Genomic DNA, 26,547 nt, shown 5'->3' on the forward strand with positions numbered 1-26,547 from the left:
TGGGCTTGGCATTGCTCTGCCAAGCTGGCTGTGAGCAGCATCATGATGGCAGAGGGCTGTCAAAACAGCTTGAGTGATATTTATGACAAGGACCACTCTACCTATATTTGTTGTTCCTGCTGTGCCAGCATTCCAGTATGTCCTGTAATAACTTTAATAGCTTTTATGCAATGGATAGGAATGATGAAGCTAATTCAAGATTAGGTACTTAACCTCACTGGTTTTATTCCTGTCTTTATCTGACAATCAACAATCTGATCTCTTCCAGCTTCCCTCACTACCACATTCAGGCTGAAACAGGGCAGAGGGCTGGTCCCAAAGTGAGGGGCTCTGCTCTGACCTTCACACAAGCAAATAGCTGTGCTTTTGCTCCTGGACTGACCCTCTTCTGAAATGCCATGGCCTGCCACTAGGCACCACCTGAGGAAAGGTGACAACTGCAACCATACTCTCATGGGGCTGGAGCACCTTTTCACCCACAGAAAGGGTCTGTGGCACAGTGTGGTGTGTGTCCCCAAGCAGCAGCACATCCCCGGGAGGTGTCTCCATTCCTGCCGAACCACTTGGGATGCAGTATGAGCATGATACGCACCACTGGACAGTGGTAGACCCAACAATAAAGCCCAAAGTCTTTGCCCCAAGGTCTGCAGTGACAGAATCACAGAATATTCTGAGTTGGAAAGGACCACAAGGATCACCAAGTTCAGCTCTTAAGTGAATGGCCCGTATGGGAATCAAACCCACAACCTTGGCATTTTTAGCTCCATGCCTTACCCAACTGAGGTAATCTCAGGGTCCACCCATGGGGCCACAGGTTTGGGGTCTGTCCCAGCCTGCAGCAGAGGATACCATACCCCATCACTCCTCGCCTGCAGTGCCCTCCTCTACCTCCCATCCCTAAATGATGTGCAAAGTCTGCTAAGAACTTTCCTGCTGGAAGAACTCAGCAGGAAACAGCTAATGCAACCTCTCTTGTTCATCCACGGTACTCATGTCCAATGGGTAATAAAACCACAGGCTCCTTTCTCATTAATCCCTAATTAGGCTCTCTCTCACTCACATAGCACTTTCTGTCATTAGCGGTGGAAAGCTGAGAGCCTGTCTTTAACCTTCACATGTTGTGAGAAGGCAGACCCGAACACCTTGCTGTGATCTTGCATAAAACATCTACTTGTGCTGCCTCTCAGAGGCTCCTGGAAAAGAACCTCCCTTTCCCCAGCATGGGCAGAAAGCAAAACCGCTAGGGGAGTGCAGCATCTGCAGCGAGGAGGCTGGAAATGTCCACTGGGTGTGACACTTGACCACTGAGTGACCACAAGGCCAGGTTTGCCCTTTTATGTCTGCAAGAGCCCAATTGATGGACTGCAGAGGCCTGATCCAGCTGCCCTGCTGCTAGTTCATCGCAGAGTGAAAATAGAGAAGGCAGCCACACTGCTCCTAGAGCTTCAGCATCTTAATTTAAAGCCTGGCTGGTCATGAAGGGATATAGGCTGAGGCACCCCATGTTCTGAAACCGTGCATGCGTCCCTCACATGGTGTAGGAGCAGGAACTGCAAGAGGAGAGCAGAGATCACAGCTGAACATCAGCCCTTCTCCCAGTTGTATCAGAAAAACTCCCACAATATTACTAGGATGAATGCTCTGGGGTGGGCGTGCTGGGCACGTGCCAGGGCCAGGAAAGGCAGGTAGCTGAGTCAGTGGATCTGTAATGCAAGTGCCAGCCCTCAGTGCTGCTGGAAATGTGGCACTTGTTGCTGTTATCTGGGCAGCTGTGGGGCAGCTGCATCCTGTGCTGTCCTGCCCATGATGGTGGGGCTTACTCCCAGCTGAGGCCTCAAGGGCCAGGAATAATACCTGTCCCAGATGGATGTGCAGCATCAAACCCATAGGTAAGTGTTAAGAGCCTGATGTCGGGCACATCCCTGGCTTGCAATAAGTGCTGCCTGTTCTCTGTCCTTACCCCTGGCCCACATTACTCACAGCATCCTTGATAAGACCACTGAGGACACCTGAGGTCTATCAGTCGGCAGGTCCCTTCCCAAGGGCTCTTCTCCAGCTTCCCAGCTGCTGGATGAAGCACTGGGGAGCTGTAGGATGCTGCTGCATGTCCCATTGTCCTTGTGTTGGGTGTGAGGATCTCACGTTGTTCATGCAGTAACCCAGGAAGACAAACCAGCTGGCCTGTGCTCACACAATAGACTAGCAGTGGGTGAGAAACTGGATCCAGTCCCTCTCCATGTGGGTCCCTCCAGGGACAGACAAATGCAAGGAGCTTGCAGTGTTGAGCAGTCCTCAACTCCTGCCTTGTGAACCTGCTGGGCACAGCTCAATCCACACAGGACAGTGGCTTCAGCATCATGTTCTGCTTTAAGCAACTGTAGCACAGAAGGTGTCCCAAAACTTTCTCCTCTCTTGCTCCTGGCAGGGAAAGAGGAGAAGGAAGGCATAGAGCAAGAAAGGAATCAGGAGACACTTGTTTACTGTTAAAAGGGGTTGTTTAGAGCATTAAATGGCTGATTCTGCTCCTGCAGGGATTGGTGTTAAGGCCTGTTAGAAGCAGCATGAGTTCACCTCCTGACCTCCCCGTGTCCAGGACTCCGCATGGTATTCTGATCCAACCGGAATCCAAGTGTTGGAAGGGAATCCCTCCTGCCCTTACAGCAGAGGAAAGGTTTCCTCTCCATGACCTTGAGACCGACCCACTGACTGATGATTTGTGCCCATCACAAAGCACCAAGGAAAGCCCCTGGGAAAGTGGGGACCTTTGCTTAAGTAGCTATAAAAAGGGCACTTCTCAAGTGAAAGAGTTCAGAGATGAGCTTCAGAGAGCTCTTGAAATAGCATTGGCAGGGACTGCAAAGCTGTAGGAAGCAAACCTGGGGATCTACCAGCATGCACAACATCTCCACTTGGATCATTTCAGGAGATAATCTGGAAGAAGAACTAACTGCAGCGGTGGTGAGGGGGATGATGAGGCAGCTCCTTGCCAGCAAGGTGAGGGAGCACCCAGCTGCCAGGCAAAACATGGATTGCATAAGGCAGCACTGTGTTACAACTGACTTTGCAAGCTTCCCTGGAAAGGTGGGTAGCTTCCCAGCCTGCTGCTGGGAATCTTACTGACAGTGAGGGATTATTTTATCCTTAAAGAACTCAGGGTCTTGCACAGCTGCCAGGAAAAGGAACAGGAGGAGCTGTTTGAATGTCTTAAAAGGCAGGACATCAAGTGAGACACTTGAGTACAGAAAGAGAGGATGTATCACCCCAACTAGCTACAGGCACACACAGGCCATGCCAGCATCAGTGGGCAGCATGGCAGGTAAGAACAGAAAGAAGGCAGTTAGTGGGTAAAGCTGGGAACCACCCCATGGAGGATGTTCTTTTTCTCCCCACTTCACCTAAAGATGTCTGAGAAGAGAAGTATTTTAGCAGAGCCCTTTTCTTTCAGACTGAAGTAGGATGACATGCTCCCAACAGCTGTACCCAGCACTGACAGGAGTCAACACTTTCCATAGCATTTCTGTTATCCCTAACATTCCCCACCTCTATCCTGTTATCCCTAACATTTCCCTCCCCTCTAGGTTCAGTGTCAATCAACATACATTTCTCTCACTCACTCAACACCCAGCAGTTCAAAGAGCAGAGCAAGCAATGAAGGCAGACAAAGAAAACCCAGCAGTGATGTCAGTGCCAGGTTACAGATCTGCTGCAACCTGCAGTGCTTCCTACTCCACCCTACTCCCACAGCATCTCCTTGTGCTCTTGCGCCCTTGCACAGCTTATCCTCCTCTGCTAGGTGTCCTGGGGATGCAGAAGCAATGCTGAGGCCCAAGCTCCTCTAGCTCTTCCCTTTGGTAAGGCTGAAGGTGCTTCTCTGCTCCCTGCAGATGAGGGTGAAAGGGCTATTGCCTTATGTCTCACACAAGCAAAAGGAGAGAGAAGTCTAGGGAAGAGGCTGCTGACCACCAAAACCATTACACCAGCACCTGCACACCTGCCTCTCTCATGCACCCCAGCATGAAGGATCTCAAACACCCTTCCCTCTTCTCCTGAGAGCAGGTATGAAGGTCAAGTTTTGCTCAAACTCCTCCTGTCAGTCTTCTGCATATCCCATCACCAGAGAAAACAGTGACTTCAGATGAAGACCTCCAGAAAAAGGGATGACAAACCATATGGAGGCCCTACTGTAATAGAAAAAGACATCTACTTAAAAACTCGGGGCCTTATATCCACTCCTGATAAAGATGCCTGGACTTTCGAGAGGCCTAGCAAGAACAGAGGTGAGCGCTCTCTGCCTCTTCTGTGTCTCAGCAGAAACCCTCTCTAAGACAAGAGTCACCCAACCATATTACAAGCAGACCTTGCTCCCCACTCCCAGGAGCAATTTCTGGTTGAGAAAGCTTGTGGTCTGATCCAAGGTACTCAGAAAATCAGTCAACCTTTTTGCTGTTGTATTGAACTGCAAAGGAGGCAGTTTTGGGGCAGCTGGAGGGAGAAAGCTTTGGCCTCCATTACTATTATTTTCTGTAATGACAAGAAAGATAGATAAATACATTTTTTTCATTGCATACTTGAGTTCTGAGGAAACCAACAGGAAGGGTCAACCATCTTTCCAGAGTGACAAGCCATTCATTTTTACTTCAGGGGACTGATTTGAATGCTCTGAGACATGGCAAATATCCTTTCTAGCTGCAGAAACTGCTACCAGTTTCTTGTGTTTTTTTCTGACACATGCTACCTGCTAGAGCTGCAGCTGTTTTACTAGGGCTGTCACAGCAAGGCTATTCCCCATCAGGTAACGAGGAGCTGAGAAACACAGCCCTTGTGCTTCCACACTGGATTAGCATTCAAGCAATGGAGAGAGAAATCAAGGAGCCTTTGATCTGAAATTACATTAAAGACAGCTCCTCTAAGAACGTGACCCTTGCCATAGATCATTTCTTGTGTCAGCAGTTCCGCAGACGGTAAAAGGATATAGCTACAATGGAGGACTTACCCAGGGATCAGCACCTAACACAGATTACTCTTTAGCAATCCTGGTTAAGCAGCACAGCAAGGCTAAAGCTGAGCTGTACTTCTTGCACACTCTTGAAGGTTTCTGCACCCCTTTACACAAAGAAGCTTGAGTGAGGGTACAGTCAGACCCCCCTTCCAACTTCCCAAGGAGAGAAGGGGGGGGTCTCCCCTCCAACAGCCACAAACCATGTGCTGAGCATCCAAATGGACACCAATCTGCCCAACAGAGCCAACTACAGGATTGAAGACAAGGTTTGTTCCTTAAAGGTGCAGTAAAAAGAAAACAACAAAATTAAACACGTGCAATGCTTCAGGTCTTTATTGTTGCTGTAGAGTAACTGGTACATGGTTAAAACATTCTAATAATATTATCAGTGAAATCTGAAAACTAAGGCTTTCTGTAGGTTTGTAGTATCCTGGTGTTTCCTTTCACACAGTGCACATATAAAATCAAGTTATAAAAACACGGATCTTTTTTAAACAACACCGATTGATGCAATGCACAAAACTAAGAACTACATTTCCAGACAACACCCTACAGACCAGCTTTGGGCCTTGCAGCTTTGAAGTCAAGAGACTTGGTCTGACATCCTGCTACCCAGATGAGCTTGATGACACACACAGATGGCAGAATTTCAACCTTCTGTTCTGAGCAGAGAGAAAGAAACCCCCCGATGCTGAAGAGGAAACATTTGATTGAGCAAACAGGAGCAGCATCCTTAAAGCACATCACTGATTTCAAATAATGTAAACAAGACCTACCCAGACCTGTAGGTCCCGTAAGACAGAGCAGTGGCTGCTCAGCAGTGCAGCTGCTTGGGACTACAGCAGAAGGTGAGCTGGGACAAACCTGCCAATGAGTGAGACGAGTCTCGGTGCCAATACGTGTCCCATGAAAGAGGAGTGGGTGATTCCTGGAGTACTAGCACCTTTAATCTAACAGCACTGAAAACATTTCAAAGTGATTTACCCAGCACAGAATCATAGAATAATTTAGATGAGAAAAGACTGATGCTAAACCATGTCTTTAAGTGCCATCTTAGTGTTCTTCAAATAGGAAAATAGGGTAGGAACAAAGAAGCCTCCAAGAAATCTCTGTATTAGAATATTTTCAGTAAAAAGCCACATTCTGACCAAAGAGAAAAAAAATTGACAGAAATATCTTCCCTCAGTTTCTCAACCACTTTTTAATCAAAGAAGCTTCTATATCCACAAAGCTTTTAGTTCTCATTCAGTTTTTCCCCACCTTGCATTTCTAATTGAGCTGAAAAATGATGCATGTAATCTGAAAATTTACATCAGACACAAACCCAACACCCTCCCCTGGGAGAGGAGGATTCTTCACTGACCACTTACTCCACATCGTGGAGCTGGGCGTTGCAAAAGTGACATTAACAGCTGACAAGAATATTGTTCTTTCTCTTTGATCCGAATACATGAGAGAGGAGGATGAATTACAGATTTGCAGGATGTTTTTACCACATTACAGTAGGTTACGTGTTTGGCTCCAGCTGGGAGAAAACTCCTTGTAAGGGTCTATGATGGATTGCATGACTTCACTTTCAGAGCTCAACTTTAATCACACACAGATATAAATCCTTTACTGCTCCATGGCCAAGACTCACACTGATGCTTCTGATACATTTGATGACACCACAAAGTTCTCTGAACGACTGAGAAAAGCATAGCTGGTATTTATGTCACCAACACACAGAACCTGTTCTCTGAATTCACTCCTGAAGATGATGTTAAGGCTATTGGAGTAGGCTGGCCATGGTTACTCCTGGTATGAAAGCACAGCCGTGGCTTAGGACAGATTAGAAGAAGCCTTTTAGGTCTCCCCTGCATTAACCATAGATGCAGTTTTTAGGTTTTCCCTTGCAGTGGATTACCTGGATGTGCAAGTAATCTGCACCAAGGATGGGAACTGCACCAAAGCGAGCATTAGGTGAAGAAAAACCAGGCTATGTAGATTTAAGCTGCAACCATGCCTGTGATATTACAGAATTGTGTTAAAAAAAGACCTCGAGGTGCAGAAATGACCTCCTTCCACTCATGACAATGAAACACCAATTGTCAGTCGTCAGGTACTCAAATACAAATATGAAAAAATCATTAAGAAACATAACCCTAAATATAAACCTAGTTTTGTTTGTTTATTTATTTATTTTTAAGAAAAAAGGGATTAAAAAAATTGGAGTAAACCAGATGGCTTCAAGTACTTTCCGCATAATAAACAATTAGTTATTATAAGCATAGATTAAAAAAGACTTGTCACCTTGCAAGGGACAGTTAAATAGAGGCTGGTGATTTGTTAAAAGAATGGTCTTTGAAACAAACACATAAGACAACATGCTTAGTGTCGTAATTTAAAAGCAAACAGGTGTGTCCACAATGCCAATCCAACGCTTGAGACACCCAGCACAGTACAAGATACATTTTGCTCTGCACTTTCACATTTCACGGCAATGCCACTTAACACACCGAGCCAGGCCATCTCAGTCTGGCTCAAACAAGCCCTCATGCAATAAACAACAAATATTTAGTAAGTCAGGAAGGTTTTGCAGCAGTAGAATTGATCAAGTTGTCTAAAATTTTTGAGGTTTGCAGAACAATCTAACCTGAAGACCTGAAATGTCTCCTAAGTGCTGGCAATGCTTTCGTCTTTGAATATAACATTACTTTTAATGTATATGACAAGGAATACACTTGAAAGTGCCTTGTCTAAGCTTAAGCCTTCAGATTTTCTGAATGTCATGAAAAAAAGTGAACATGTTATAGTGGGAGCCCCAAGAGAACCCCCCTAAAAATTGTGAAGGAGGTTAAAAAAGTAATGATGTCATCAAGAAATCAAAGCCAATACAGCAAAGGGAAGATGTAGCTCCTCCCTGTTCTGTGATAAGTCTAAAACCCAAACCCATCTCTTGTACCAATACGGAGACAACCATTCCATCATATGCATTTCAACAGGTCTGTCTGGCATGCATGGAACAAGCAGTCTTCCTGCTTATCTATACGGACACGTGAAATGCCAAAGGAAGCAACGTGAAAACCAAAACTAATGCTAAAAAAAAGAGATATCTTGCCTACTCTGAAAATTATATAAAATGTTTTCAATCAAAGAATGTCTACAAGGACACTGTTTTGAAAAAACATTTTCCAGCTATTTGGAGACAGACACTTACTTTTGCCTCTGTGAGAAAAAAAGACCACTAAACCAACAAAAAAACCCAGTTCCCCTATCCCACAGCTCTGCATACTACAGTAGGAACAACTCTCCCACAGCTAAGAGGGAGACAGAAACAGTATGAAATAGTGAGAAACCAAAACTTAGCTGCAGAGGTCTATTAAATAATCAGCAAAGACTTAAATGGAGGCAGAGCCTGCACTGTTTTCAGTACTATGACACAAGAATGCAAAGCTTAAAAAATCCTCTGAGTGACCAAGCCACAATGGTTGAACAGTGGTAGGTTCAGTAGTATTTGAAAAAGCTTATGCAAAAATATTATTTTAAAAGAAGTTTGAGTATTTGAAATATAAAAAAGAAACAGAACAACTTCTCCAACTTCCACCTACCATCAAAACATCACATTACCAGCTTTCCAAATCCAATGCTTACTTCACAACAACGTGATTATACAGAAATCATACATCTGTCTCTGTTAGCTGAACAGTTTGGGTTTCTACACAAAAGTCCAGTGCATTACACATTTATTAACGTCCTTGTGATTGTTCAGTAATCCAGCAATTTGTTTCTTAATGACAGCAGAATTCAGTTGCTAGCTGTTTGCAAGAGCAATGTTGAAATTACATTCAGAGATTAAAAATTACCATTTTCACATGTAGGAATAACTAACATTTTTCCTTCTCTTCACAGAATCATGTGCAAACGTCTAACAATGGCGATAGTAAAAGACAATTCTCATGCAAAAATTGTTCCCTGTGCATAAAATTCGCAGGGCATCTCAAACCTACCCTTTCTCTACGCCAGAACTAATTGTTTTTTGTTTCCGTGTCGTGAAGTTTCTGTTGCTTTTTAAAATATCGATGACAAGCCAGTTCAATTAGTTCCAGCCCACCAAATATCTTTTGCTGCACAACAAAAAAGATGACCATGGCTGCAAAATACCACTGTGCAAAGCTGTACAGGTACAGCAGCGCGAGCATACCCAGCGGGAACACTGTCCAGTAGAGGAGCGAGATGCACTTCACCGCCAGGACCCTGAGCTCGGATTTACAGGGGGGAACAATGCCTTGCCCTGCTGCACTGAAGCATTTTCCACCTTCATAGAAGCGTCGGAGTCTCTCCTCTTTCTCTTCCCAACGCTTCCGGCACCAAAGCTGCAGCTCCTCCTTTGAAGTGGGCACTGTCTCTATTGGGTATCTCTGGACGTGGAAGTGGATCTCCTTCGGGAAGTTTCCATTCAAAAGGTGTTTCTCTGTCTGAGGAATGTTTTGGGGGTATGCCACGGTTATGTCATGGATAGCATCGAGATTGTCACCTAGAAGAAAAGTTTTGGGGAAAAAAGATCAATACAGATCACATAATGGTCAGAACATTAATTTGCTTCAAGATGTGACTGAAAATTGTGGCAGAAATCCCAGAGATATCTTAGCTATGCAGAGGACGTTTAATGTGCTAGAATCTTTAAAGGCTGAAAGGTCAAACTTTTCCCAATCATTATCTTTTCAGAATCTGAGCAAAAAACTTTGTGAACAAGATTATACACAGTATAAACCAGTGCAGAATAACAACAGCGAGTAAGAGATTAAAGTCAAATTTAAAGGAGAGAAGGCACACATCTGGTCTTGGATAAAGAGCACAGTATGTGAGTCTAATATTCAGTCATTCCTAGCTGTGCTGCACGCTGAAATTTCTTTTCACTAATGAAATAAAACTTAGTCTTTGTTCCTGCGAACACTGAAACAGATTCAGGTTGCTCTGAAGCAAGCAGCATACACAATCCTAATTCACCGAAGACTGAGAAAACATAAGTGAAACATTTACCAGCTAAATATCATGAAGTAATTAAATCTAATGTATCTCACAAAGGATGAGGAGCAGCTCTGCAGCTCAGCCAGCTTTGCAGAGCACTCTTGTTAACACAATTTCTTTTATACCTGAGCAGCCAGTACTGTAAGGAGGTGAGCTGCTGTTCTCTGCACTCCAGATCTGGGAAAGATAAAGTGCAGCCTAAGTGGGGGTTGAAGCCCAGCGTTAAGTAAACCACATACAGTTGGCTATTTGGGTACAGTGAGTGTAGTTAGCCATTTAAAAGGCAATTGCAGATTAGATATTCAGGTTCAGATATTGATGAAAAACTCCCTGCTCTTCATCAGCATGTCTGATTGAGCCAATGCTCTTGGAAGGGTATCAGTGATGCCAAAGTGGGGCTTGCTAGCCCATCTTTGTACTAAGTGGTTTTATATTTTGCACTTCCTAAATACCTTCTTTAGCCCCCGGTCCCTGACCAGACATTCTTTTTAGATTTCATAAAGTAAATTCTGCTAGTGTAAAACTGATCTAAAAATAGGCATGTGGTGCACTGGACGTTGCATAACTGTTAAGTTCTGCCAGCAGTGATTTATGTCGCTGTTTTTATTTGGCTGGCTGGCTGAGGGCAAAATAGAATTGGAGACTAAAAGCTGTCTCCACTTGCAGCAATTGAAGACTTTTGTTCTCACAGATGATGCCACTTCTTGCAAAAATGATCAAAACCTACTCTTTATCCCCATTCCTCGTTTTTATTTGCTCTCCTTCCCTGGCATTTTGGCTCTCCTTTACAGCTCTAAAAATGACATGGCAAGAATAGAAGGTTACTTTAAAAGGCTATGTTCAAAATGATGTATCTAAAGTTCAATTCCAAATATCACAAGAGGGGGAAAAACCCTATTCAGCCTTTCAGAGTATTTTATAACTGTGCTGCCTTATAACAATCTCTCTCGGGCAGCAGCAGATTACTCAGGTTTTTAAAGAGCTATATATGGCTCCTAGGAGGTCTATCAGAGCAAAACTCAATATTCCATCTTTTCTCTAGTTACGGGATCACCTCCTGTATAAGCAGAGAATCCCTGTACAGGTAGAACTTTTCAGATCTCCTACCAAGAGATGCCAAAATTGAACATGTCTTAAAAACCCAGCACTTAGAAAAGAAAATGATAGCCAGCCTGCTGCACCTGATTACAAAATATTTTCATTTTGGGAACATCTCACTTTTCCCCCCCACTATTCCAAATATTTCTGCCATCAGAAGGAATTATGGTCATCCCCCAGTTCCTGGCCCAACCAAGGGAAGGGCTACTACACATACCTCCAAGAGATGTCCATCTCCTACAATCTGTCTTCCTCCTGATCATCCATAGCTACCCAGGTCCTGGTGACACATAAAACCTACGCACTTTACCCCAAGAGGGAGGCCAGAAAAGTTCAGCCTTCCTGAGATCCTTGCATGAAAAAAGACTTATAAAAAAAGTTTTTGGCTAGATGAGTTTCTCACCCACTTTATGGCCACTTGCACCTTTGCAGCTAAACAGTCTGCCATTACATGCAAGTGTTCCCGAAAAATCAAGGTTTTACAGGACCACTGGCAATTACAGGGTACAGGTAATAAATCATCAGATTTCTTGATTCTGTACAAGTAGGACTGGCAGGACCCTCTGTACTCACAGCTGGTCGGACCTCTCCAGCATGCAAGTATATTTCTCCCCATGAATTCCTGATCAGAAAGAGGGATGCTTCTACTCCTTACCTATGGATCCGTGCCATCCCTATACAAGAAACATTCCAGCAGGGCTTCCCACCAGACTGTAGAAGGTCTACACTACATTATGGTTACCCAGAACCAAGCTCAAAGAGCTGCATATAAGAGGATGGACGTTACTCTTTCAGCATTACACGCGGGGATGATTACATGACCTGCTCTGTGTGTCCAGCTTGAACCAGCATCTCCTAATTCCAGCTGCAAGGTTCACCTAATAAAGTGTATTTTACACAAGGAAAAATGAAACTTCAAGGGTTGATTTAGCATATCTGAAAGAACAGACATACCAGAAAGAGAGAAGACCAGAACACCAGGTTTCATATGCAAGAGGATTAGAGCCTTTCTCAACAGCCCCCTGGTCTGGGTCATACATATTTAAGAACTCCACACAAATGGCAGCCTGAAGCTTTAATTCCCTGGCAAGGCAAGCATGTGGAAATAACCAGCTCTAATCAGTTTTCTACAGCTGCTGAAAGAAGCATGCCCTGCTAGTGTGACATGCAGTAGAGCTGCTGGATCCAAACAAAAAGCTTCTGTGTCTTCTATGCTGATTTATCAATGGAATGGATATGGAAGGGGTCACTGCATCACTGCCAAACATGCTACTGGAGAATCTCCTAAAAAGAAGAAAAGTTACAGCAAGAGATAAAGGTAGACTATTCATGAGCAGGGACAAAATCCCTTTAGGCTAGGTTTACTCAGGAAGTTCTGAACCTGCACTCTTGTCTACAGCCATCTTTACTGTCTCCCTCTGAAGTTAAGCTCATTGCCTCTGCAATCTGGAAACATCTAACAGCATGTGTTCTAAGGTGTCAGTCAACCAGAAAAAGAAAGTGATCTTAAGTGAAGATGCAGGGCAGTCACTGACTTTAAAGATCCTTTTTCCATCTGAATTTAAAGTCTAGCTTCAAAAACCCATTTCTGCACATTTTAAGAAGAAATTGCACTAAGGGAAACCACATCATTGTACTTCTCTAGTGCATTAGCTCAGAGAAGCTGTTGGTGGACAAAACATCTCTTTAAATGCTTTTCGTATCCACGTCCCACTAGGGCAGGAATGAAGGACGGAGGAAATCAAATAATGTTCACAGATTTGCATCTGAAATCTAATTAAGCTAAGAAACTGCCCTTAAGATTAAAACATCAGGCAGGTAGCCCATTTCTTCAGGACAAAGAGACACCATTTTAAGTAGCTTTACAGTCTCACAACTTTCTTCCTGCAGTGGTAGAACTATGTATCCTTCATAGACATGAATAATATTCTGTCCTATGCTTTATAAAAGCACCTCAGAAAATGAAAGCTTACTGCAGTGCTCAGGAGTGAATATAAAGTTTATTTCTAATCATTGTTAAGTGGCTGTAAACTGCATGACATGCAGAGAGTGATTAATCCATGTGGTGGTCTTCATTTTGGGATGACAAAATGCCTCAAAAGCAGAACTCTTTTACTTACCTAATTTTCTGTGCTCCGATCAAAATCATTTATATTTCAGGCTCCGTTAATACATGACATTACTTCAACCTATTACAATGCACAGCTAGTTGCTTTGGGCACTGTACTCAGAGGTGGCTCAGGGAGAACTTAACCAGGCTCATGACCAAAATATCAGCATCAGAGAAAGATACTGCCTTTTAAAAAACATTTCCAAGGAAAAACGAGGACATTTTCTTTCACTACACTAGTTGTTCCATCAGAATTTTTATTCTTTGTTAGAACTTGCAGCATGTGGTAGTCCAGAACAGCTCAGTTTTTGCAACTCCCCGCCCCAGCTAGAGGCAAGCCTGAGCAAGTACTCCCAATGTGCTCACACACAAATACACACGCACTGTGCGCCGGCACAGACAGACAGCCAGCCAGCCATGGATCAACAGGGACAGAAAACAGCACCCAAGCAAACAAAATGGTCTCATGGCCTGCCTCTCCAGTTGCTAGTACTTGCACCTCTATATGCAGACTTAGAGTCCCCTCACCCAGGAAAACAGAAATAAGGTTTATTGAGAAGATGGGGCAGACTGGGCTGATGGGGCACAAGGCACAGCCAGCCAAGTGTACTGACCAGCCCCATTTAAATGGGACCAGCCTCTTTTTCCTCAGTTTTCAAAATTAGTTTCCTCCAAAGGACCTTGAGGCATCCCTTTCCTCACTTTTGGTTCTTCACCTAAACATCCCATAATAAGTCTTGTCCTTCCAAAAGCTCATTCTTTGGCATCCTGCAATGACACTCCCAGAGCCCTGCCAGCAGTAATGCCCCTTAGTCTGCAAGGTGATGGACAGGGTCCTCTCCCATGGACTCACTGATGGGTGTCCCTCCTGGCCCACGAGCCAATGGCTCCCCTACGACAACCCCTGGAGGAGCTGGGGTAGAGGCTTTGTTCCTCCATCTGGGATTTGGGGCTTTGCCTGCCTGCCCCTGTGCTCCTTTGCATGGGTGCAGACAACCCTTTTATCTCATCCCTTATTATAAAACCTTACAACCTGAACATTAATTGTGTGTTTAATAATACCATGCCAGCACAGTATTTTAATTCTAGGGGGAAAAAAACCCAGCCTGAACACAAAAGGTGGGATTAAACTATTTTTCAGCTTCTTTCAAACACACTCACAAGGGTAATACTGCGATGCAGATGCAATTGCAGACAACTGCCAGAAGTGATGCTCAGTCCCACAGCACAGTCCCACGTAAGTGGGCTGGCTGGCTGGACCCATCCCCTCTGCCATAAGCATCACTTGGGAGCTCAAGCACAGCCCATTCCTCAGGGATGATTCACACAAATGACAAGGACACTTCCTTGCTCGTACTGGGGACTGAGCAATGCTGAGCAAGCTCCTTGCGAGACAAAAGGATCTGTACAAACAGTGACTTCAGAGCCAAAATGATGATTCAGAACAGGAGCTCTGAAAGCCAAAATGACCATCAGTGAGCCAAAAATGAGGATGGTCCCAGGCAAACCCATGCAATGAACTGCTCAGACTGTCTGCAGCCTAGAAGGTGAACAGGCAGCTGAGTCTCCTTGGCATTAAACCATTTCCATCCCTAGCAAGGATCTCAGCAGATGTAATTTGTCCTACTTTAGTTATCATTGACATTACTTACAAGGATTATACAAGTCTCTCCCCCTGCATTGATCCAGCAGAGAAGATGCTATTCTTAACCACAGTACACCACAGAACAGCACGCTGATGAGCTGTTGAACCAGAATGGGGAGAGGCATACTGAGATGCTCTCACAACAGAATATTCATGATCACCTTACATTAAGCAGCTTTGTTAAAGGTGGGACCAATATGTGAGGCCCTTGTCCATTCCACTTCTCACCTCCATATAACTACTTTCTCCAGTGAAGTGACCTATCTGTCCCTTCATTGCACAGCTCCAGATATTTCATACATTTTCAGGCTTTCATAAAACACTGGGCTGTAGCTCACCCACCTATGCCCTAATATCCTCAACCCTACACGTTTCCTTCGGAAACCCGAAAGAGCGAGGTTTGGCATTTCTGTAAATAAACTGATCAGCAACATAATTAAAGCAGAGATGGAAACAAGTAGAACAAACTTGTCGAGTTTTACAATACGTATGTTAGCTTTGAAACAAAGAAACATTTTTGGACATTAAAACAAAAGCCATCTAAAACTGCTTACTGGATAATACCACTGCCTTGGCTCACGAGATTTGAGTGATTTTTCTTTGAGAACACAGTATCAGGAGGGAGCAGCTTCAAGGATTTACAGCCCCTCCTGGGAAGTATCATGCTTGTGAGGATTTAAAACTTCAGGCAGCCCTCTTTAAAGCAGCAGTGTCAGCTAGGGTTAATCTAAATCACTTTCAACTCAGTAGTTATTGGAAATCTTTTTTAGGTAAGTGCAGCAATCAAATAAGCAAACAAAAAAAGACAGAATGATAATACTAGCCTTGATTAACAGAGGAGAGTGATCCCGCATACCAATTCTTTGTATGCCTATCCAATTTTCTGCTGGCACTGTGATGCAAGGAGAGAGGAAGACCCTCCAGCTGCTGACATGAAGGAGTTAAGGACATTGCACCTCTAGTCCCTGAGGGTGGGAGCCTGGGAAAGGGACAACCCTGGCTGCTTTCTGCTTCCCAGCAGGAAGGAAATGTGCTCTGGGTGCTGCATACTGGAGTAGAGGACTATTGGGAACTGATACCAGGTACCTCTGGTCTGGCTGGTACAAAGACCAAGAGATATAAGGATATTCTCATAGCTATCAGCAGTCATTACATGTGCTTAATTCTTTAGGTAAATACATTTACATGACATAGTTTTGCAGCCTGATGCTACATCTCATTAATATGTAAACTATACCACTAACTGAAGTTGTTGTGAGGTTGGTGGTGGGGAGGGAGATCCGCTTTGACTTTGAAATCTCTGTAAATACCTCATTTAATTATTTTAAGACCAGACCTAATGTTATCATCACCTAATCTGATCTCCGGAATGACAGAGGAGCTTATGCAGAATGTTTTTGGTTTTGCCATGGGATGTGGTTAAAGCTTTTAACATGAGATAAGCAATTCCTCTAATTAATCAGGGGGGCATGTGTATGTGTCTGTGTACATTACTTTCGTACTTTTACTTCCTGACCATATAACTTGGCTAAGTTAGTGAGCTGTCTGTGCTCATATAGGTAAGCGGTTCTATGATCTGTCAACCTAGTAAGTTGCTCTTGAACAGACTAAACCTACTTAAGTTTCTGAAATCTCAATATGCAGCAAGTTTTTAAAACTCAAATCTCTTTAGTAGCCCTCTGAATCTCTTCAATATTTCAATATACTTTTCAAAGAGTAGGTGCTGCAACCAGGTAGAATTTTCCAAAACGGCCACCGTAAGTCCATAAGCAGGCATCTAGTCCTAACATTCCTACTTGCTTTTTGTTTTTATGCCTCCAAAGACTACATCCTTTCTTGAAGCCACAGCACCACTGCAAGAGCTGATATTCAGCCCTGTTTATTAAGCATTATAAAGCTCTTTACTATATCTTGGAAGACAACAGAGTCAGTAAGCTATGGTGAGCCTGGCAGGATGACACTTGGGTAGGTTTTGAAGTGACATGCAACAGGGCTGAAATGCAAAACCCACTGTCCTCCAATGCAAAGTCCTTTGAGATGCCACGGCTGAACTGGGCAGCCACTTCCAATGGAGACAAGACATTGCTGAATTGGTAAGGTGGAGCTAGCAAATACCACTCCCTGTTTTTTGGGGGAAATTTTTTCCAGGCAAGGAGAATATAGGCTGGCCCATCATCTGTGAAAAGATGCTGATCCCCAGCTGCATCAGGCACACAAACAAGCTAGGGAAGAATTTTTCCACTCTTACCTGTGACAGAGCCTGATATTCTCCCACCCCAGGCTGGCATCTGATAATCGCCTTTACCAATTGTACCTTGGGCTGCAGTTTGAGAGGGGGATTCTCCCCCTCTGCTCCGCTGTCATGTGACCCCACGTGCAGTGCTGCCTCCAGCTTTGGGGTCCCCAACACACAAAAGATGCGGACTTGTTGGAGCAAGTCCAGAGGACACCGCAAACAAGATCAGAAGGATGGAGCACCTCTTCTAAAAAGGCAGGCTGAGAGAGCTGGGGCTGTTCAGCCTGGAGAAAAGCTTTGTGGAGAACTTAGAGCACTTTCCAGTGCCTAAAGGGGGCTGCAAGAAAACTGGTGAGGAACTTTTTACAAGCTGTTGCTTACTGTTGTGACATGATAAAGGGGAATGGCTTTAAAGTGAAAGAGGGTAGGATTAGATATTAGGAAGAAATTCTTTACTGTGAGGAATGCGAGGCTCTGCCACAGGTTGCCCAGAGAAGTTGTGGATGCCCCTTCACTGGAAGTATTCAAGACCAGGTTGGATGGGGCTTTGAGCAACCTGGTCCAGTGGAAGGTGTCCCTGCCTATGGCAGGGGGGTTGGAACCAAATGATATTTAAGGTCCCTTCCAACTCAAACCACTCTGTGATGTTATAATTCACATTTATTGCTTTAACACATCTCTCCCCTCGCCCTCTCCATAAGTCAAAATATAAGGAGGACTGCAGTTAAGCCAGCCAGCTCCCCTCCTCCTCTGCAAACCAAATCAGAGCTAATACAGTGTAGTTCAGTAATGGTATGAGAAGTCAGTACTGTGGGAAACTTCAGAGTGGATCAAGAAGTATCTTATCCTGATCTGCAAGTTAAGATATATCAAGTGATAACTGATTCTTAGTTTGTAGATTAAACTGTACAAAAATACTTGGGCACTTGTTGAGCTGAAGGAAAATGCAGAAGATTTAGCTCATAATTATTGCAGGCACTGTTTACACAGTTGTGCTTTACACGATAAATACAAGTATGGGTTTTGGATTTCATGCATTTCAGAGCAGCTTACAACCTCCACTAAGGTTTTACAGATAAAACTCTACTTGCCACCTCCCTGGACATGGGCCCTCTGACCCCACTGCTATGAAAGTCACAGCCAGCTGGTCTGAAACATCCCGCGTGGCTCCTGGGTACTGCTGTCAACATAAACCCTCTGACGACTTCAGGAACTTAGTTTGCTTGTTTAAAAGAGGGATCTCTGAGCAGATGAGGGAAGGATGTGCAGGGGAAAGGGGGGACCCGGCCACTGCAACAGGGAAAGCATCGACCCAGGGGCTCCATCCACAAGACTGCCCAGGGGGCTGTTGCTCTGTGGTCTTCCCTCCCCAGCTCTGAAGGGTTATTTTACAAATTGCAAAGCAAAAGCTCGTGGAGCTATAAATAAAACATGAAAATATGTGGGGAGGAGGGAATGAAGGGATAAAAGGGTTGGAATAACAAGTTATTTTCAGTCACTAGAGATGACCAGGCAAAACTGACTCACCACTCTTTCCTCTATCATTCCCAAACTATATTTATCAAATCCCGATAACAAAAATGCCATGTTTATTCCCCTGCCTGCACATCTGCTCTCTCCTGGCCTCCTATACCACAAGTCTGCTCTACTTACACATGTGGGATGTGGTTTTCACAGGTATGTTACATGTTAGGTAGAAAAAGCCATGTTTTTTGTAGGCTTATAGGACATCACTAGTTTTCCAAAGAGAAAAATTTTATTTCATATAAGGGAGACACTGATGCACTGAAACACAACTTTCCAACTCCACTGAGCTCTAACATAAATTTCCTGGCAAACAACCAACAAATGCAAGCTAGAATGACAATTATGCTTGAAATGATGATAATTTACTATACTTCGGTGAAATTCTTTTAAAAAGCATCATATGTACTCTACCTTGTCATGATAAGATGCCTTGTTAGACAGGCAAATGTACCTAAATTAGGAAATGGATGATTAACTTTTTTTTTTAAAAAGAATGCAAAACTATTCATCCAAGCATTTCTGAAAAGCCGAGTATCATTACAATTAAGCAAAAACAAGACACCGAATACCCTTAAAATAAATCATACACAAATACACAGAGCTTATTCTAATCTTTAATATAACAGACAATCGACCCAATTCCTCTATTACTCACTGGGCATTTCAAATCACTGGGAATCTGAGAAAGAAGTAATCCACCCCAGCACATTTCTTTGCCCTCTGCTTGGATGAACAATCGCTCTCCAATGCAAATGGAATAAAGCATCAATCTCTACAGCTGAAAACACATTCCTATTCTAGGTAATCCAGTTTTGCTAGAATTCAGCTTTGCATCTGCAATTTCTACCGCCATTTCTGACAGGTCTCACTGAGTTAACAGTAAAGCAAAACACTCTGGAACAATTTACATACACAACTGTCATACCAATGATGCTCAACACTGCAGGATGTTACTGCTAGGTAAACAATGGAGCTGGCTTAAACCCTGGAATTGTAACAGAAGAAAAGTGGTAATTTTTAAAGATGCAAGAGGTAGCAGTATGTGTGAACTGTAGCACAACAACGTATGTTAGCTTTCAGGATCCCAATGAAAATGCAAGCATTTAAGAGGTTATCCTTCCTAATCTCTGTGGTCATTTTATTACATGTTATTTATTTCCCCCAATTCTTCCACAACTATTGCTAACACTCTTTTCAAATACATCTATCTTTTTTTCTATAGTTCTAGGATTTGCCAGGATGTAGGATAGGAATTTCCTCATCATTTTCTCATAATTTTTAATCCCTTTCACATTGTCTTAGGTAAAAATCAGTCAATCTACAGACTGACCATGCCACTTATTTTGAGTATTAAGGCCTTATTTTGAGCCTTGTCCTTTGTAAAGTCACTACAAAACTACTGTGAGTCACTGTGAGTAGAGGAAAACAATTCACTGCAGATATTCAGAAGGAAGCAGTCCTGGCAGTTCTTCCTTGGTAATCAACAGATCAAAGTGCATCCTATCTTCTCTGAAATGCCATGGATTCTCGCTTTCCATCAGCCCTCATTTCAGGCCAGTGGAAGAATGGTGCTATGAATAGCATAACACCATCCAGCACTGCATTGCAACAGTAGCAATAAGTAAACAAACTATGACTATAAGAGAAAAAAACATTTCATTCTTGGCTTCTAGTGCATTACACCTGTTATTTGCTATACTTCAGATACAAAGTTCAGCTTCCCTTCCTCACCTTACTCTAATTTTCCTTGCTTTTTCAGCAGTGACAGATGAGTGCCCTTAAGTTAATTCAGTGCACTTTGCTATCTGTCCTTATCACTACCCAAAGTCAACCGCTAGAGAGTACCCTTCAGCTGCGCAGTGACCTGACACTGTTTACAACCCTGTCTGCTTCAAACTGTCCCAGGCATCACTCATGAGCAGAACAGCCTTCAGCAGCCCCAGGAAGAGCAATCTGGAATTAGGGGGCAACTCTGATTCCATGCGATACAAAGCACTGGTGAGATGATATACCCAGTACTATTACATTTGGGATACACAAGAAGACACCAAAAACACATTCAAACTTTTGAGAGATTCAATATTACAAATACAGCCCATCCCACACTAAAACACTAGATGAAAATGTATCCTGCACCAAAAATAGAGTATGAACTGGATATTGAAAAAACACCTGCTAGCTGCCACCTCAAATATTTGGATGGAGTGCTCCTGCAGACGTCCTGAGCCGATCTCTCGCATTTCATGCCTCACCGATTTGTGCTATTGCCATTCTTGGTCACAGTGGTTTGTTTTCATTTCTGTGTACAAAGCAAGAGGAATGCAGAACAGCACGAGCAGCCCCACAAGAAGGTGTAATTTCAGCACACAGAAATTATGATGCTTATAGCTTTTCTCTGATGCATATACAGACTACAGCCATATCATGTTTTTGTTTCACCTTGATCTTTAAACCCAGGACAAGGATTTTGCTCTGAAAACATTTCATTCCCTGCTGTTACAAGAACTTCTGTCAGGAGCATCTGCTTTATTATCTGAATTTGCAGTGGAGGCATATTTACATAGAAATGAGCTTATCTGTACATCTCAGAGAGTGATAACAGTTTGGGGTAGAAGAGCACTCAGGTTTCAGTTGAACAGCAAAGGCTTAGCCATGAAAGAGTCAACAAAACAGAGCCTCTAACACACTTTAATCTTCCCTTCTTTACTGTAACCCTCTAGATGTAACTTAGCCCTTTGATATTCAATTCTACCACTACTAATTCAATTTCCATGTTTTTTTTCCACCACTGACTGACCACACAAACCATAGTGCCCCTGAAACAAGCATGTACAGCACTGTGCAAACCAGGCATTTAAAACCACGGCTGCCTGCACTGAGATATGAACTTATTGCTCCCAATCCCCTGGTGCTAAAACAGTTTCCACCAGACCATGATACACACAAGTGAGCAAATCTTATTAAATTTAATCAGGCCAGTACTTGGGGGAGCCATCTTAATCAGAAAGGGATTTAATGAAAAGCCACAACGCCAATGAATACTCTTTAATTACGACTGACTAATATTTATCCACAAAGAGGAATTTGTTTCAGGATTAGTCTGAGACCTGGAAGAAGCCAAAGACATCAATTTAATAATGGAATGCCTAATTAAAGTATAATGGAAACCTAATTGTGATATACTGCTTTGTAGCGCACATGATTTATTTAAAACAATTGCTTTTCACTGGGCTCATTAGGGAAAGTTAAACAAAACACAATAGTAAAAAAGAGAGAGGGAAAAACAGACACACTGAAACTTCCAAGATGATTATAATCAGCTGATGAAAGACAGTGACATATTTGTCAGATAAAGCACTGCCATCTCTCCACAGGCTGTGATTAAAATTTCTAAAAAGGATAATGATTATATAGTTCCTTCACTCCCTAACAACACGGGATCAGACCCAAACCCTACTGCAGCTACTTGGTGGAGCTACTGTGATGGAAAGGATACATAAAGCTGAAGGGCCTGATGGCCTTTGGATCTTCCTCATGCACAGAAACCTCATGTAACACATGCACCCTCCCAGGAACTACAGAAGGAGAGAGGACAACCAGTGCAGACCCCTCCAGCCCTTCCTACCTGCAGCCTGAGGGTACGACTGACTGCTCTTGACCAGGATGCACTTCTTTAAGAAGGGGTAGTCCTACAAGTATCCATGGCACATAAGTGAACCTCTCCTTTTTTTTTTTTTTTTTTTTTTCCTAAATCAAAACCAAAAATCTGCTTAAGCCATTCTTACTGTAAAACCAAACATCTTTCTGATTGCATCCTGATAGCACTGGCATGGTGGTCCCCCCAGGACACTGGGCTAGCTGCTACCCTCTTACTCACTCAAACCGAGGTGAAGGACATGCACTGTTTCTCCTGCATCACATTTCTAGAGTGTCAATGCAAGCCGTGTTTCCTCTCTTCCCTTGTAAAATGTTAGGAAAAATGAAGGAGATGCTCCTTTGTCCTGCTGTGCCCTGCAGGAAATAGACACAGGGAGGTCCAGGAGAAGATGAGCTTCTTCCAACAGTGACTAATGCTTATGTTTACCTGGTGATGTGAGAATGGTTGTACCAACAGAAGCTGTCATGAGAGTGCCAGAGAGAAGACAAAGGGATGCTACATGCAATGGGATCTCTGAAAACAGAGCACCATGGCCTTAAAGGTGAATGAGGGATCGCAGCAATTTTAAATGCACAGCAACAAAAAGGTCTGTCTCTAGAGATAAAATGATTTGCTTATTTTTTTTTCCAACTACTGCTGTTCACAGTCATGCTTAGAAAAATTCTACTGAAGTAAATCCCTTGAACAAAAATGAGCAAAGACTGCTGAGAGTGCCTGGACAGTCATTTCTGTGCCCAGACAGAAGCTGAATTCTGGGCAACCATCCTGTACTTCCACTTGTTTGATGCTTCTCAGTCTGCCAGCCTGAGAAGTAAAAAACTGAATTCCTATTGCAAGGACAGCAAAAGAGTCACACAAAGGCCAGCAATTCATCCTCAGATCTGGTCTCAGTATTACAAGAACAGGGCTGAGAGAGACCCAGTATGCAGTGGCCCAGCATTGAGCCAAATGTGCTGCTCTGCTCAAGGCAAAGACAACCAGATTTGGGGTCATACTCTAAGCTTTGTACCTTCACATTAAAGACATGTGCAGCGTTGGTCTGCTCGTTTTTATACCGACAGAAGGCAATCTCATGCTGGGAGCTGAAGTCGCAGATGAGAAATGTTGTAAATCCTTGTTGTACAGGCATCTTTAAACAGAAGTCTAAAATTGGTTTCCTGAAAACATCTGCTATAAACTTCCATCTCTGAACTGCAGTAGAACATTTAACTCCACTGGCACTGCATGCTAGTAAGCTCTGAAAGCAGTCATTACTTATGTTTTTAACACTGTTTTTTGACACAAATATGAATATGTACATAACTAAACCACAATGAATAGAATCAACTTAAGCAGTTCAGTTTATTTCACAGGAATTACAGAAACAAATGGCCTTCAATTTAAAAAGTCCATTGTTGTCAGCACACAATTGTTTTCCCGAAATATTTTAACTTGAGGAAAAATGAAGCCCCTAAATTTCACACAGTGCATTGAGAGGACAATGCTTAATTAAGGGGAGAAACTATGTGTCACAGCAGAAAATCCTTTGGAGGTATGTTTTCCACAAATACACTCTGCTCTCTGGAACACATTTGAGTTCAGAAACACTTTCCCTCAAGACGCTCTGAACAATGTATCTGCATGTTGCTCCCCTGAGGCTTATCACTGAAAGCACAAGAGACACTATGTGGTCCTTACTCCACAGCTTCTTCCACTGGAGGATCTCAAGGTTAATCGGAACAGCAAACAGATCGGAAACGCACACGTTGGGAAAACATACCAGAAAACTCCATGTTCCTTGGAAGACCTTGGCTATTTTCCCTCAAGTACTTGTTTACATAACACTGTTCACTACAATCACCATCCAGCATCACTATTCTCCCCGTTGTGTCTCAATAGCCTTGAACAAGCTACACACCAGCTGCACAGACTTCAGGTGAAGACTGCTATTCTCACTCATATTCGGTCTATGGACACCAACAATTGTGGGGAGTTTCAGCCAGGAGAGAAAGGACAAGAGCCCTCCTGAACAGCAGTAAACACACCAACACCTCTGCTCTGAATGAATGAAAGTCAAAGAAGAGCCCTGGCCCAGGGCTGGTGGAAAACTCTGAACTGCCTGCAGTGAGGCTTTGCCATGGTACAGTACTGTATCTCCAACAGACAGGAGCAACTGGATGTCTCCAATGTTCCATCCTGCTGGGAAGGAAAGAAGTCATCCTTACAAATGGGAACAAAGAAGTTGCCACTGGTTCACAGGGCAGGTCAACAAAGGAGGTGAAAAAGTTCAAGTTTCTCTGAAGAGCACAGTCTATTCTCTGAAGAACAGTTAAAGTTAGACTTTTCAAGAGCTGCTGAATGAAAGACCAGTTGGTCTTTAAAAAATAAACAATGGAGTGATGAAAAATCCAGTGTAGCAAAGACACTTTAGCTCTAAGAAGTAATTCTGGCCAAAACCTTTCTCTCTGTGGGAAAACACATACCAAGGTGACTTTCAGTAGCTTTGATTTACTTTTTGAAACATGGAACACAAGGAATGTTGCATCCCAAAGCCCACCACTCAGTGTATTTTCTGCCTAAGCAATGGTGGCCCAAACTAACTCCCACCAACTCTTCCATCTGTCCCGCTTCAAAGAGCATTAAAACAGTAAAAGTAAACACACCAAACAATAAGCAATTATAGCATGAATATCTCTGGAACTACACATATTTAGCGACTGAGGCAAAAGAAATGCAAAACAAAAAGTAAGATCTCCTATTTTTATTCTCCCAAAGCCATGTCAACTTAGTGGTGACGGCAATTGTAACTGTGTTAATCTGTCATTGAAATGGCCTTTCAAATGTCCAGGCTATAACAGAATTAATTTGACAAACTAAAGACAATTGTCCAAACACGTGCAGTAACTTGTTCAAGAGGCCTGCACACCAAAGTGACAAATTCTTTGATTAGTTTATAAGATATATGGTAAGTCAAATCAAAACACAGTGTTAGAAGAGTGAATACACTGCTGCAATAACAACTAACGTCTCAGGTTACAAATGGAATATTTTTCTAGATCAGTCTGTGATCTGAGAAGTCGTCATAGTATCACTCCACTCACCAACTGCAGACGTGAATGAATAATTCTATCCATAGAGTAAAACCCTGGCACACTTTGGCATTTCAAATTGACTAGTACATTGAGTTATGGTACTGCCTGTGATGAAATAACATTGTAGGCAAGCGCCCCAATATGGAAATGAATTGGCTACTATCCATCTGTCTTCACTGACTTTCAAAAAACTTCTCCCCTGACACCAAAAGTGAAAAATTAGGTACAAACATGTTTTTAGACTCATTGGTAAATTATCTAACCTAATCTGAAATAGGAAACTTATGGAGGTCTGGAATGCTGTCAAACTTTACTGTATTCACACCTTTTAAGCTATTTTGGCTACTTGTCAGTTACAATTACAGGGCACATTTCTATACTGCTCCCTGTGCTCTACACATTCAAAAGAACGAGCAGAGATGTACACAGTAGTAGATTGACACAGCTACATCTAAGCTGCTCTACTGGCAGTTTCAGGGCAGGCATGAGGCCAAACTCACCACCTGTTCCTAGTTACTTACGAGGAGCATCCTCATGAGGCTAGCTGCAGAAAAGTCCTGCTGGGATTCCCAGAGGGAAAACTTCAGATGTGCCCAATGCTTAGGAAAAAACCCCTCCTTTATTTGTTGGATTGGGACTTGGTGGTCTTTGTTATCTCCAGGCAGGGTACAGAGGTTGTCCAAGGTCCTCCACAGAAAGGGCCTGGTACCACCTGCAAGTGGGGGCTCATTGGGATTTGTTCAGTGCTTCAGGTGATAGGATCTGCCAGGGTAGAACAGGAAGACTGTGTTGCTGAGTGCTGCCACTTGCCCAGACCCAAGTGTGTCATCAGAGCCCTCTAGCTGAGCACAGCACTCCTGAGTCAGGTAGCTCCACCAGCAATGGGTCTGGAAAATCCAGATCCTGCACTTTGGGTTTACCATCTGCAACATGAGTAAACAGCCCATCCATCTATAGATACCACAGGCACACTAAAACATAATTAGAGTTTATATAGCACTTTGAAAAACATACAAGAGTGCTAGGACTCTTAAAGAAGAATTATATACAATAAAAGGGAAAAAGACAGATGAACAATTACCTTCTCTTGTTTTCCTGTGTGAAGACACACTTCTACTGCCAATGGTTGAACTCAAAATATGACGTACAATTTTGAAGTATGCTATAAAACAAGAAATGTATCCCCTAAAGCA

At 43.2% G+C, this 26,547-nt stretch overlaps 1 protein-coding gene across 2 annotated transcripts in view; it reads right to left on the reverse strand.

Moving 5' to 3' along the window:
- Nucleotides 1-7,148: 7,148 nt before the first annotated feature.
- The window catches only part of LCLAT1 (lysocardiolipin acyltransferase 1), an 80,674-nt gene continuing 61,275 nt past the window's right edge, over nucleotides 7,149-26,547 (reverse strand). For both annotated transcript variants that reach the window (XM_027907050.1, XM_027907051.1), the window contains exon 6: nucleotides 7,149-9,515. In XM_027907050.1, coding sequence (XP_027762851.1) covers nucleotides 9,007-9,515 — 509 coding nt within the window. In that variant the 3' untranslated portion in view covers nucleotides 7,149-9,006. The remainder of the gene's footprint in view (nucleotides 9,516-26,547) is intronic.

The sequence above is a fragment of the Empidonax traillii genome, unplaced genomic scaffold (assembly GCF_003031625.1).
Source record: "Empidonax traillii isolate 1590-97213 ecotype Southwest subspecies unplaced genomic scaffold, ASM303162v1 scaffold1395:size116970, whole genome shotgun sequence".
In the NCBI taxonomy this organism is placed as follows: Eukaryota; Metazoa; Chordata; class Aves; order Passeriformes; family Tyrannidae; genus Empidonax; species Empidonax traillii.